General features: G+C 35.2%; 1 protein-coding gene across 8 annotated transcripts in view; it reads left to right on the top strand.

Moving 5' to 3' along the window:
• The window catches only part of LOC138318158 (neurexin 1-like), a 206,814-nt gene extending 196,433 nt beyond the window's left edge, over positions 1–10,381 (top strand). For 7 of the 8 annotated variants that reach the window (XM_069260301.1, XM_069260297.1, XM_069260298.1 and 4 more), the window contains 3 exons: positions 2,953–3,699; positions 6,076–6,263; positions 7,361–10,381. In XM_069260301.1, the coding sequence (XP_069116402.1) occupies positions 2,953–3,699; positions 6,076–6,263; positions 7,361–7,754 (1,329 nt within the window). In that variant the 3' untranslated portion in view covers positions 7,755–10,381. The remainder of the gene's footprint in view (positions 1–2,952; positions 3,700–6,075; positions 6,264–7,360) is intronic. The other variant, XM_069260304.1, reaches the window with a different exon arrangement.
• The last annotated feature ends 3,120 nt before the right edge of the window (positions 10,382–13,501 follow it).

Below are 13,501 nucleotides of genomic sequence, written 5' to 3'. Positions count from 1 at the left end.
TCAGAAATTACATAGGACCTGAGTATCAGAAATTACATAGGACCTGAGTATCAGAAATTACATAGGACCTGAGTATCAGAAATTACATAGGACCTGACTATCAGAAATTACATAGGACCTGACTATCAGAAATTACATAAGACCTGAGTATCAGAAATTACATAGGACCTGAGTATCAGAAATTACATAGGACCTGAGTATCAGAAATTACATAGGACCTGAGTATCAGAAATTACATAGGACCTGAGTATCAGAAATTACATAGGACCTGAGTATCAGAAATTACATAGGACCTGAGTATCAGAAATTACATAGGACCTGAGTATCAGAAATTACATAGGACCTGAGTATCAGAAATTACATAGGACCTGAGTATCAGAAATTACATAGGACCTGAGTATCAGAAATTACATAGGACCTGAGTATCAGAAATTACATAGGACCTGACTATCAGAAATTACATAAGACCTGAGTATCAGAAATTACATAGGACCTGAGTATCAGAAATTACATAGGACCTGAGTATCAGAAATTACATAGGACCTGAGTATCAGAAATTACATAGGACTGATATCAGAAATTACATAGGACCTGAGTATCAGAAATTACATAGGACCTGACAAAATTAATGACATAGTATCAGAAATTACATAGGACCTGAGTATCAGAAATTACATAGGACCTGAGTATCAGAAATTACATAGGACCTGAGTATCAGAAATTACATAGGACCTGACTATCAGAAATTACATAGGACCTGAGTATCAGAAATTACATAGGAAATCAAATACATAGACGAGTATCAATACTAGACCGAGTATCAGAAATTACATAGGACCTGAGTATCAGAAATTACATAGGACCTGACATCAGAAATTACATAGGACCTGAGTATCAGAAATTACATAGGACCTGAGTATCAGAAATTACATAGGACCTGAGTATCAGAAATTACATAGACCTGAGTATCAGAAATTACATAGGACTGAGTATCAGAAATTACATAGGACCTGAGTATCAGAAATTACATAGGACCTGAGTATCAGAAATTACATAGGACCTGAGTATCAGAAATTACATAGACCTGAGTATCAGAAATTACATAGGACCTGAGTATCAGAAATTACATAGGACCTGAGTATCAGAAATTACATAGGACCTGACTATCAGAAATTACATAGACCTGAGTATCAGAAATTACATAGGACCTGAGTATCAGAAATTACATAAGACCTGAGTATCAGAAATTACATAGGACCTGAGTATCAGAAATTACATAGGACCTGAGTATCAGAAATTACATAGGACCTGAGTATCAGAAATTACATAGGACCTGAGTATCAGAAATTACATAGGACCTGAGTATCAGAAATTACATAGGACCTGAGTATCAGAAATTACATAGGACCTGAGTATCAGAAATTACATAGGACCTGAGTATCAGAAATTACATAGGACCTGAGTATCAGAAATTACATAGACCTGACCATAGGACTGAGTATCAGAAATTACATAGGACCTCAGAGTATCAGAAATTACATAAGACCTGAGTATCAGAAATTACATAGGACCTGAGTATCAGAAATTACATAGGACCTGAGTATCAGAAATTACATAGACTGTATAGATAATAGACCTGAGTATCAGAAATTACATAGGACCTGAGTATCAGAAATTACATAGACTGAGTATCAGAAATTACATAGGACCTGAGTATCAGAAATTACATAGGACCTGAGTATCAGAAATTACATAGGACCTGAGTATCAGAAATTACATAGGACCTGACTATCAGAAATTACATAGGACCTGAGTATCAGAAATTACATATGACTATCAGAAATTACATAGGACCTGATAGTATCAGAAATTACATAGACCTGAGTATCAGAAATTACATAGGACTGAGTATCAGAAATTACATAGGACCTGAGTATCAGAAATTACATAGGACCTGAGTATCAGAAATTACATAGGACCTGAGTATCAGAAATTACATAGGACCTGAGTATCAGAAATTACATGGACCTGAGTATCAGAAATTACATAGACCTGAGTATCAGAAATTAATAGACTGAGTATCAGAAATTACATAGGACCTGAGTATCAGAAATTACATAGGACCTGAGTATCAGAAATTACATAGGACCTGAGTATCAGAAATTACATAGGACCTGAGTATCAGAAATTACATAGGACCTGAGTATCAGAAATTACATTATATAGGACCTGAGTATCAGAAATTACATAGGACCTGAGTATCAGAAATTACATAGGACCTGAGTATCAGAAATTACATAGGACCTGAGTATCAGAAATTATAGACCTAGAATCAGAAATTACATAGGACCTGAGTATCAGAAATTACATAGACCTGAGTATCAGAAATTAATAGGACCTGAGTATCAGAAATTACATAGGACCTGAGTATCAGAAATTACCTATAGAAATACCTGACTGATATCAGAAATTACATAAGACCTGAGTATCAGAAATTACATAAGACCTGAGTATCAGAAATTACATAAGACCTGAGTATCAGAAATTACATAGACCTGAGTATCAGAAATTACATAGGACCTGAGTATCAGAAATTACATAGACCTGAGTATCAGAAATTACATAAGACCTGAGTATCAGAAATTACATAGGACCTGAGTATCAGAAATTACATAGGACCTGAGTATCAGAAATTACATAGGACCTGAGTATCAGAAATTACATAGGACCTGAGTATCAGAAATTACATAGGACTGAGTATCAGAAATTACATAGGACTGATTCAGAAATATCAAACTGATATCAGAAATTACATAGGACCTGACTATCAGAAATTATGTTACATATTTTGATGTGGCAAGAGATGGAGGGTATTTTTTGTATAGTTTACAGTCATTCAACAGGATCGACTGTTGATGAAATAAAGCAGGAATTTCTGATAAAAAACTTCAGCATCAACTATCTGAAAGGTCACTCAAAGAAGAAGAGCTGGTCAAGCCTTGTGAGGACTGTAACAATGTGATTAGGAAGCAGACGACACCAGACCTACCAACCAGACCATCGGTCACGCACAACCGAGCAGACAAGACCAGCGGAGTGGACACTCTTTGGAATATCCTACATCAGTCCCAAGACAAAGGTGTAACTGTGAAGACAGAGGTCGATTCAAGGTCAAATGATACAGAGGAGGTGGACATAGCATTACAGGAACCAATAGATGATAATTCAACCCTACAACTAATAGACAACATTGACGGAGTGGGGCCAGGTTCTGGTGATGGTAGGGAGTCTGACTATGAAAATAATGTTGCATACTACGATACTGAAAATAGCAATGTGATATTTGATTTTGAAAACCACCCAGAGGATGAAGAATCGGAAAGGACATCATTGATTGGCTCTGGCAATGGCAATCCTCCACCAGAGGGCGCTGAAAACATGTTCGTGAGCATTTCATCAGAGTCTATTCATTCGGAAGGATCAGGCTGGTCCAAGACATTGACAGAAAGTGATAGCCAACCTCTGTCAAAACGACACTATGAAACATCGATTGACCACAAAGTCCAGGGGAAATTTGTCTTTGAAAATGGATCAAATACTAACCTGATTACACCGGGTGGTGGGAGGTTTCCAAAGGATAGAGGCAAGGTGGAGGTGTCTGTGGATACCCAGTACATTCCTTTACATTCCACTACTGCTGTAAGTCTCCCTAAGCTCTCTGCATGAAAGATGTTAATCGACGGCCATTCGTAGACTGAATGTTTCCTGCATACTGTGAATTTGACCTGCTTCATTTTTGCATGGTTTGGAAATCAAACTGAAGGATGACTTGGTACAAGTTCTGATACCAGTGTTGGAATGATCTACAACTGTTTAACACAATGTCTGTTGATGATTCTAACCATGTAATATATAAAATGCTATATACCTACTAATATGTAACCTTAATGACCTTTCCAAGGATATGTACTAAAGCAATGTAGTGGTGATGATTTGACAAGAGTCAGTTTTGTAACAGTATCCTACCGTTGTATTCTGTCTTTCTATATTACAAAGTTAACTCCCTTGCGAGTAGGTATTAATGGTGATGTCATTATTAACAAGTGAAAATTTCTTTGCTTTTGCTGAAAAAAATGAAGTTGCTTACAGAATAATAACATTATAATCAAATACATATCCATAAGGGCAGATAACTCTGTAATATGCAAATACTGAATATATCTTTATATGCTATCTGTTCACTAAGATATTCAGTAATTAAAGAGTCATTAAGGCAGTAAACTTTTAGTAACTAACAAAATGACTATGGATATCTATAAGGTATACTTTACACTAAAATAGGTGCCATACAGAGCATGCTACCAATGTGTGTTAAAGATAATAAACAGGCAAACTTCAGATTGAATGCAGCATTTTGGAGAGATTAATAAAATCTGTTACCTGTAAGTGATCGAGATCGGGTTATCTCAGTCGAGGGCTAAGATTTTGTAACATAACATGTTACAAAATCTTAGCCCCGAGACTGAGATAACCCGATCTCGATCACTTAAAGGTAATAGATTTTTTTTCTCGCGCCTCTAAGATATAACAAAACCCATCTATATACGCGTTCAGAGTGTAAAACTATCCCGTCTTGGGCCTCCTGGTTCAAAGCCGATTAACCATTTCATCTGCGCTTCGATTTCAGTCATTCCGCATAAAACTATAGTTATATCAAAGAGAAAACGATGATCAATCGGTACAGTCTGTTTTCATAATTAAAAACAACAAACAAACAATGCATGGTAAATGACTGAATGCATATATTTCTGATAATATTGATTATTTGACGCGTGTGACGTCACCGGTTTGAGAGTTTGACGTCACAGGCGCGGACTGTTACATGAATGGCGTAAAATTCCGCCAAAATTCGCGTAAAGGTACCAGACAGATCGGACGAGATAGAAAAATCTAGCACCGGGTATCAAGTGAGATTTCCCTGTCCGAGGTGCGAGAAAAAAATAAATAGAAGAACTGAACTAACACTTTGACCTATGTTACTCCAAGTCAGTGACCTCTAGCAGTCTTCTAACATGTAACTAAAGTTATGTATTTAAAGTCCAAGTGGATATTTCTCACAGTGTTTCTCCCAATCTGACATTCATTAAATACGGGTACCAAACAATATTTAAAAAAAAAAAAAAAAAAAAATGGCATTACTTTTGATTTCGGTGAAGCTGATTGAATGACTTGTCATCATTGAAATTACAAGGCTTTTATTCAGACAAGTTTGAATTGAATCTCAACTCCTGGACTTCGGACTATGTATTATACAAAAATATAGAAGTGATGGAAGAGCCTAATGACAGAGACACAGATTTACAGGAGCTTGTATAGATACCAGCAGTAATGCAAGTGTTGATATGGGGAAAAAATATCTTAAAACAGTCAAATTTCTCCAAATCCTATACTCATTATATCTGAGCATGACTGGACAAGAGTCCAATTTATAACTAGTTTTAATGTGCATGTTTATTTTTGGAGACTTCTAAAAATCAGCTGTACAGAAAAAAATTGCAGATAGAAATTAGATTAATCATTCGTTTTGATCTCTTGATCTGACTGAATGTATTAAAAATGATCTAAATTCAGTTTTTCTGTTATTAGGCTATCAATATATAATATATATACCATTTCATGAACATTTTTGTGATTAAGCATTGATGTCACTATTTTTTTATTTTATCGTGGTATGAAAAAAAATTGTTTGCAAACTGTGTGAATCCGCGTAGCAGAACCTCACAAAAGTTTGCAAACAATTTCTTTTTCATAACCCGATAAAATTAAAAAATAGTGACATCAATACTTATAATTAATTTTATACTCTATTTGATAAAATGAAGTATGTTTAAATGTAACATTATAGTGGTTTTTCATAGTGATATGCAAAAAAAATATTGGCCAATCAGAAAGCCAGATTTGGTATGAAAACAAAGAAAAATTAATTATATATATGTTAAGAATTAGACAAGCAATTTCCATCACGTTCAGAAATTGAAGGCTTATTTTGAAAAAGAAATTGTTTACCCTTTACAGCACACCACTCCACGACAGGGCATCACGGACGAGATTATCCACGAGGTGACATACTCTGGTGACGGGACAGGCTGTCCTACAGATGACGAGGATGACTGTACGTCAGTAGCGTCTGGATCTGACGATGACATCATAACGCCAGTCGTCAAAATCAGCACAACACCGAAACCCCCTTCTACACAGTCCAGGTATGTTAACTCTCCTACATAGGGCAGGGTCACCAAACCATTGTCTACAAATGGTCACAAGGAGATTCTTCAGAATTGAGTGGTTTGTTAGCTCACCTTTCGGGCCAGTGAGCTTATGTCATAGCGCGTCGTCTGTCCGTCCGTCCGTCCGTCCGTCAACATTTCCTTTAAATTGCTACTAGTCATATAGTTCTGCATGGATTGTAACCAAATTTGGCCACAAACATTCTTTGGGGAAGGGAAACAGAACTTGGATAAATTTTGGCTCTGAGCCCCCATACAGGGGCAGGAGGGGCGGGGCCCAATAGGGGAAATAAAGGTAAATCCTATAAATCGCTACTTGTCCTGGAGTTCTGCATGGATTAAAATTTGGTCACAAACATCCTTGAGGGAAGGGGAACAGTACTTGTATTAATTTTGGCTCTGAGGCCCCGGGGGCAGGAGGGGCGGGGGCCCAATAGGGGAAATAGAGGTAACCCCTATAAATTGATACTTGTCCTAGAGTTCTGCATGGATTGTGACCAAATTTGGCCGCAATCACCCTTGTGAGAAGGGAAACAGAACTTGTATAAATTTTGGCTCTGACCCAATGAGGGCAGGAGGGGTTGGGCCCAATAGGGGAATTAGAGGTAAATATTCAAATTCCTTCAAAAAAGAAACAATGAACCTGTATCCAGAACATTACTTGGCATTACAAACCAGCTGAGCGATACAGGCCCTCTGGGCCTTTTTTTGAGAGTTATCTACTCTTGTGGTTAGATATTGATTTCAATGCCATTTCTATTTGGAAATAACATATTTTTAAGAATTTCTTTCAATCAAGGTTCTGCATTCCAGATAAAGAGTGAATACTTTCAATCAAGGTTCTGCATTCCAGAGTGAATACTTTCAATCAAGGTTCTGCATTCCAGATAAAGAGTGAAAACATTCTTTATAAAGTTATGTCCCAGACATATTTAGTCTATATGGTTGGTTCAAACCAATGAATGAATAGTTTGTGCACACACATTTACAAATTTAGTTGTTTCATCACAATACAAATATTTCTGTGTTCAAAATTATAAACATGTTTCATATATTTGTTATTTATATTTCAGCATGTGTGACGATGGCAAAGATACAAGTTGTCAGAATAGTATATACCTAATCAACGAGTCGACTACTATCGAGAGAAAAGTTAAAGACGAGGACGAGATAGGGTCTGAGGACCTCACTAAACCCACCGGAGGTCAGATGGAATCAGAACTGACTCCCCATAATATCGGTCTCATCATTGGCATTATCGCTGTGGTTATTATTGCCTTGATAATTCTCATAATAGCTCTTTATAAATTTCATCGACGAGACGAAGGGACTTACAAAGTAGACGAAACGCAAAACTTTGCATATTTAGAATCTAAGAAACAGAATGGAAATGGAGCATTATTAGGACCTGTCCCAGGCAATGGGAAAATGGCTAAAAAGAAGGATGTGAAGGAATGGTATGTGTGATCAACTGTGATATTTGTGAAGGTTGTGTTTTGTTCGGAGAGTAAAATCTGTTGATTTGGGGTGGAGGGTATATAATAGAGGTCCAGGAAGTTTCACATGGATTACATATCAGTGTTACTGGATGGCAGAGGGAAACTAGAAGTCTTGCAAGACATGATCACACACAAGTAGGAAATATGTAAACTTTCTACGGAGCATTTTGTGTAAAAATGCAAAAACAAAAACCATTCCAAAAGATTAAGGGGAGATAAGCACTAATACCAAGGGAGTTAACCATTAACACCACATCATTAAAAGTTCATCAAAAAACATACAAAAGGAGATATAGTTAACGTTAAAACAGACAATGTCTAATTGTGGTCTGTTTACCAGCTGATCTCTCTGGTGCTCTGATCTAGAGGTTAAAGGTCAAAAACTGATTCGAGGTCATTCATCTGAATCTTTGGATGGATAAAGAAGGAGAATTATGACTGAAATATACCTCAGTATTTCAGCAGAAAACAGCCTAATGGACTAGAATGATATGAATGCACACTTGATTGATGTCACATCAAAAACTGTATTGAGTGAAATTACTTTTCAAGGCCAAGATGTTATGTGTTGTTTTGAACTGATAATCAGCCAGTCAGCACACTGGTTTAGATTGAAGTTAAACCGAAGTGATATTCATCTATCTGAGTCCTTTCATTACGTGCTCAAACATTATAAAATGTTTTTTTAGTGTTTGGTCTCAGATGGAATGTGATTTGATATGGAATGGTAACAAATCGCTAGACATGGACATTATGCTAGCTTTATTCTTCCAAGGATTAAACCCAATGGTGTAGATATTCAAGTCGTATTCAAACTATAGTATTACAGATATCAATAGATATGTCAGTGACACAACTGGATCATAAGACATCCATCATCAGATATGATATACCAAATGATCTGAAACTGATGTAGACTGAGAAAAATGTGTTATAGTGATTCAAATAGTCCAGGTTCTATATTTTGTACAGATAAACTGACCCAGATAAAAAAAAAACACCTAATGACACATTGTTACAGGACCAGACTATCCTGTCACCCCTCCTCACAACTTTGAACCCATCCACTGTTATTCAATATTAATTGACTGGATGTAACAAGTTAATGAGAAATAGGGAGAGAAGATTATTTTTATGTCCAATGACTTCTCAAGCTGATAAAGGTCACATTTTGATGTCATTGATTCAATCTGAAATTTTCAGAATTTAATATTTACTCTTTTACCCCCGATAATTCATACAGTTTGTAATGAACTGTTCCAGTCTCTGAAATGGAAGAGTTCAAATGTGTCTTCAAGGGAGAATAAGTAAAAATGTGATTTTATCTTAGAAACAAGACATGTATCTCCTCATAGTTCTGTTAAAAAGTATTTGGTGTATATTTTAGTTTATTCTGAAAGCTAGTTATGAAAAATATAAATTTCATAAATGAATGAAATTGTTTAATTGGGGGAAAAGCAAATTTATATACAGAATTTATGATAACCTACTGATTAGTGTGCCTTTTTAAGAGGGGCGGCAGGTGCAAAATCATGTGAATGTGCCTATTGATAATAATATGGGTTTTAAAAAGTTCAAACAACTTAAAATCGTAGATAACTCTCTCCCAACATTAAATAGACATGTCGACTAACAATGAATCTAAATACATATATGTATAAAACAAAAAAAGAAAATCCTGATGCCATTTTCCTTTGATCATGTAAGTCTGAAAAAGTGTTTTCTTTGCCTGAAATTCATTGTTTTTGCATCACTTGCTTGATATGTTCGGATGATGATGTATTCAAGGGAGATAACCCTTACTTGCCAAACATGCCATTAATAGAAATCCCTTTTAAATTATGTCTGAATTACTCTGAATTAAAATCCTTGTATTTTGTTGCATCAATTTAATTATCCAATCAAATTTATATGTTCATCTTCTACAAAAGTCCTCATTGTATATACCATCACATATCAAGAATGAAAGATTTATCTTCAGGATATAAATAATTTCTGTTGTTCAGACTGTGAGGGACCATACATTATTTTGCTGTATATTTGTTAGGGACCATCCATTATTTTTGTTGTGGATAATGACACGTTAAACAAGTTTTGTATCTGAGCTTCCTGTTGTTCAGTCCATGGTGTACTTGACTTGTGGTTTATACAAGACACATTAAAATATTCTTAGTTTTCTTGTAAATACAATGTACATTATTTTTTCAGTTGTTTAAACCTTCCTCTTCACCATGGTCATCATGATTCATTTTTCATAAACGAAGAAGGATGATTGAAAACTTCTAATGCATGTGGAGTACCAATTCTTTTACATTCATATGTGATTTACTATGACTTTAATCTGCCAACTCTGGCTGAATATAATCAAATGTATTTGTACAACAAATGTACCTGTACTTCTGAAAGGTCCTATACAACAAATGTATCTGTACTTCTGAAAGGTCCTATACAACAAATGTACATGTACTTCTGAAAGGTCCTATACAACAAATGTACCTGTACTTCTGAAAGGTCCTATACAACAAATGTACCTGTACTTCTGAAAGGTCCTATACAACAAATGTACCTGTACTTCTGAAAGGTCCTATACAACAAATGTACCTGTACTTCAAAGAACCTATACAACAATGTACTGTACTTCTGAAAGGTCCTATACAACAAATGTCGTATAAGCAAATGTACTTCTGAAGGTCTATACAACAAATTACTGTACGTACTCTGTACTTCTGAAGTCTAAGGTCCTATACAACAAATGTACATGTACTTCTGAAAGGTCCTATACAACAAATGTACCTGTACTTCTGAAAGGTCCTATACAACAAATGTACCTGTACTTCTGAAAGGTCCTATACAACAAATGTACCTGTACTTCTGAAAGGTCCTATACAACAAATGTACCTGTACTTCTGAAAGGTCCTATACAACAAATGTACCTGTACTTCTGAAAGGTCCTATACAACAAATGTACCTGTACTTCTGAAAGGTCCTATACAACAAATGTACATGTACTTCTGAAAGGCCCTATACAACAAATGTACCTGTACTTCTTAAGGTCATATACAACAAATGTACATATACTTGTGAAAGGTCCTATACAATAAATGTACCTGTACTTCTGAAAGGTCCTACAACAAATGTACCTGTACTTATGAAAGGTCCTATACAACAAATGTACCTGTACTTCTGAAAGGTCCTATACAACAAATGTACCTGTACTTCTGAAAGGTCCTATACAACAAATGTACCTGTACTTCTGAAAGGTCCTATACAACAAATGTACCTGTACTTCTGAAAGGTCCTATACAACAAATGTACCTGTACTTCTGAAAGGTCCTATACAACAAATGTACCTGTACTTCGAAGGTCTATACAACATGTACCTGTAAAAAGGTCCTATACAACAAATGTACCTGTACTTCTGAAAGGTCCTATAAACAACTGTACTTCTGAAAGGTCCTATACACAACTTAACTTCTGAAAGGTCCTATACAACAAATGTACCTGTACTTCTGAAAGGTCCTATACAACAAATGTACCTGTACTTCTGAAAGGTCCTATACAAAAATGTACCTGTACTTCTGAAAGGTCCTACAACAAATGTGTACTTCTGAAAGGTCCTATACAACAATGTACTGTACTTCTGAAAGGTCCTATACAACAAATGTACCTGTACTTCTGAAAGGTCCTATACAACAAATGTACCTGTACTTCTGAAAGGTCCTATACAACAAATGTACTGTACTTCTGAAAGGTCCTATACAACTTATGTACCTGTACTTCTGAAAGGTCCTATACAACAAATGTACCTGTACTTATGAAAGGTCCTATACAACAAATGTACCTGTACTTCTGAAAGGTCCTATACAACAAATGTACCTGTACTTCTGAAAGGTCCTATACAACAAATGTACCTGTACTTCTGAAAGGTCCTATACAACAAATGTACCTGTACTTCTGAAAGGTCCTATACAACTTATGTACCTGTACTTCTGAAAGGTCCTACTAAAGATAGGAATTGGAGTTGATATACATTCAATAGATGATAAACTATTATAAAATGTTAACAATGTTATAAGTATAGGTAAGAAAAAGAAAAATGATCAATGATTGGCAATATTGTTTTGATAAATGGAGTATGATTAATAACAATGATTGTTGTTATGTTTTGTCTTATTTTATTTATTCTCATGGAACAACAGCTCCACTAAAATCTAAAAAGTATTGCTCTCATAATGAAAATCAACTACTATAAGTTTCCCCCATTTGTACTGCTGTTTTTATATTACGGGTCATTTTAATTTGATAGAGATTAACTGTCTAGTTACGATGATAGAAGAAAAACAATTTTAAAAACTCCTCGACGGCAATATGACAGAAAAAAATGATCAGTTGGTATATGTGATAAATAGCAGTTTCTGTTTCATTTGTTCTCGTTCATGGCTATACATGTATATTGTTTAACGTTTAAGTAAATTTCATGCTGTTTAAATGTGGAATGTCAAGGTCACCTGTAGTTATATGGGGAGACAAATCTTACTGTTCCAGCTCAATAGTTTCACATTTTACCATTGTCAGTTTTTATAATTTTTAGTGTCAATTGTTCATATCATTGTTATATTTTCTGTGTACTTTGTCATCCTTTTAGTTTCATAACAATGACGTTGTATAGTCACTAATATTTCAACCCATTACAACAGAATCATTCCTGTTTTAAATGATTGATATTGTAAGTTATACATTTCCCTTTTTTATTTTTAGCATAAAAGTGATGCATATGTAAATCTGATTCACAGATAATGTTGACCATGACCTCTGACCTTTGTTATATAGGTCAAAGCTAAACCTTTAAATTTTACATCTTTATTATTAACATTACATGTATTTCCATTTGATCATTGATATTGCTGAAGGTCAATCTATTGGTTGTTTCATGTGAGTCCTGGTCTGTCACAGTGACCTTGGTTTGACAAGGGCGTCCAAATATAGGTCAATAGTAGTTGTCATGACAACGGTGTCATCACCAATGTTCTATTGTTTGTTGCTTAGTTTGGACACTGTTGAGCGATATTTTGTGATGATCTGTTCCTCCCTTATCCATTAAAAGTTCAATCGAGATACAGATTTATTTTTATTTGCCTCATTGCCTGTATACAGATGCTTTCTGTATCAGTGTAAAGCTTAAGACACAAATGTGTCCTTTTGAGTGATTTCATCTGTAATAATTTACAATGAAGTGGTATATATTTTACCATATCGTAGTTCCCAAATCCCTGTGATCACACTATGTTCATGCCGTGTCTATGATCATACGATTGTATGATGCATATAAAATTCATTAAATGTATATTTTGTTTGTACAGACAAATTGTATGTGGCATGAATGGGTATACATATGTAGAATGAGAGCAAGATGTGTGGAGCGGAGTGTACATGCGCAGATGAAGAGAGTTTGATGATGGCGGTCATATATTGGTCATTTATCCACGTGACCTTCAAATTCTAAAATGACTTTGGCGATTATAGAAAAGTCGTCTGCTAACATCGCCAGGCATGCATTGGTTGCGAGTGTATGTTGCCAATTTTTATCATGAATAACAAATTATGTTTTCATTTGTTTCTAAGCTTTAACATGAACAGTTGTAGTATAGGAATAAATGTTTTAATACGAAATAAAACTGTATGTTTGTTGTTCTGTATAGTTGTGTGGCGACACAA

This window comes from Argopecten irradians, chromosome 3 (assembly GCF_041381155.1).
Source record: "Argopecten irradians isolate NY chromosome 3, Ai_NY, whole genome shotgun sequence".
NCBI classification, from domain to species: domain Eukaryota; kingdom Metazoa; phylum Mollusca; class Bivalvia; order Pectinida; family Pectinidae; genus Argopecten; species Argopecten irradians.
Note: the sequence above shows the minus strand (reverse complement) of the source record. Positions and strands in the feature narration are given on the sequence as shown.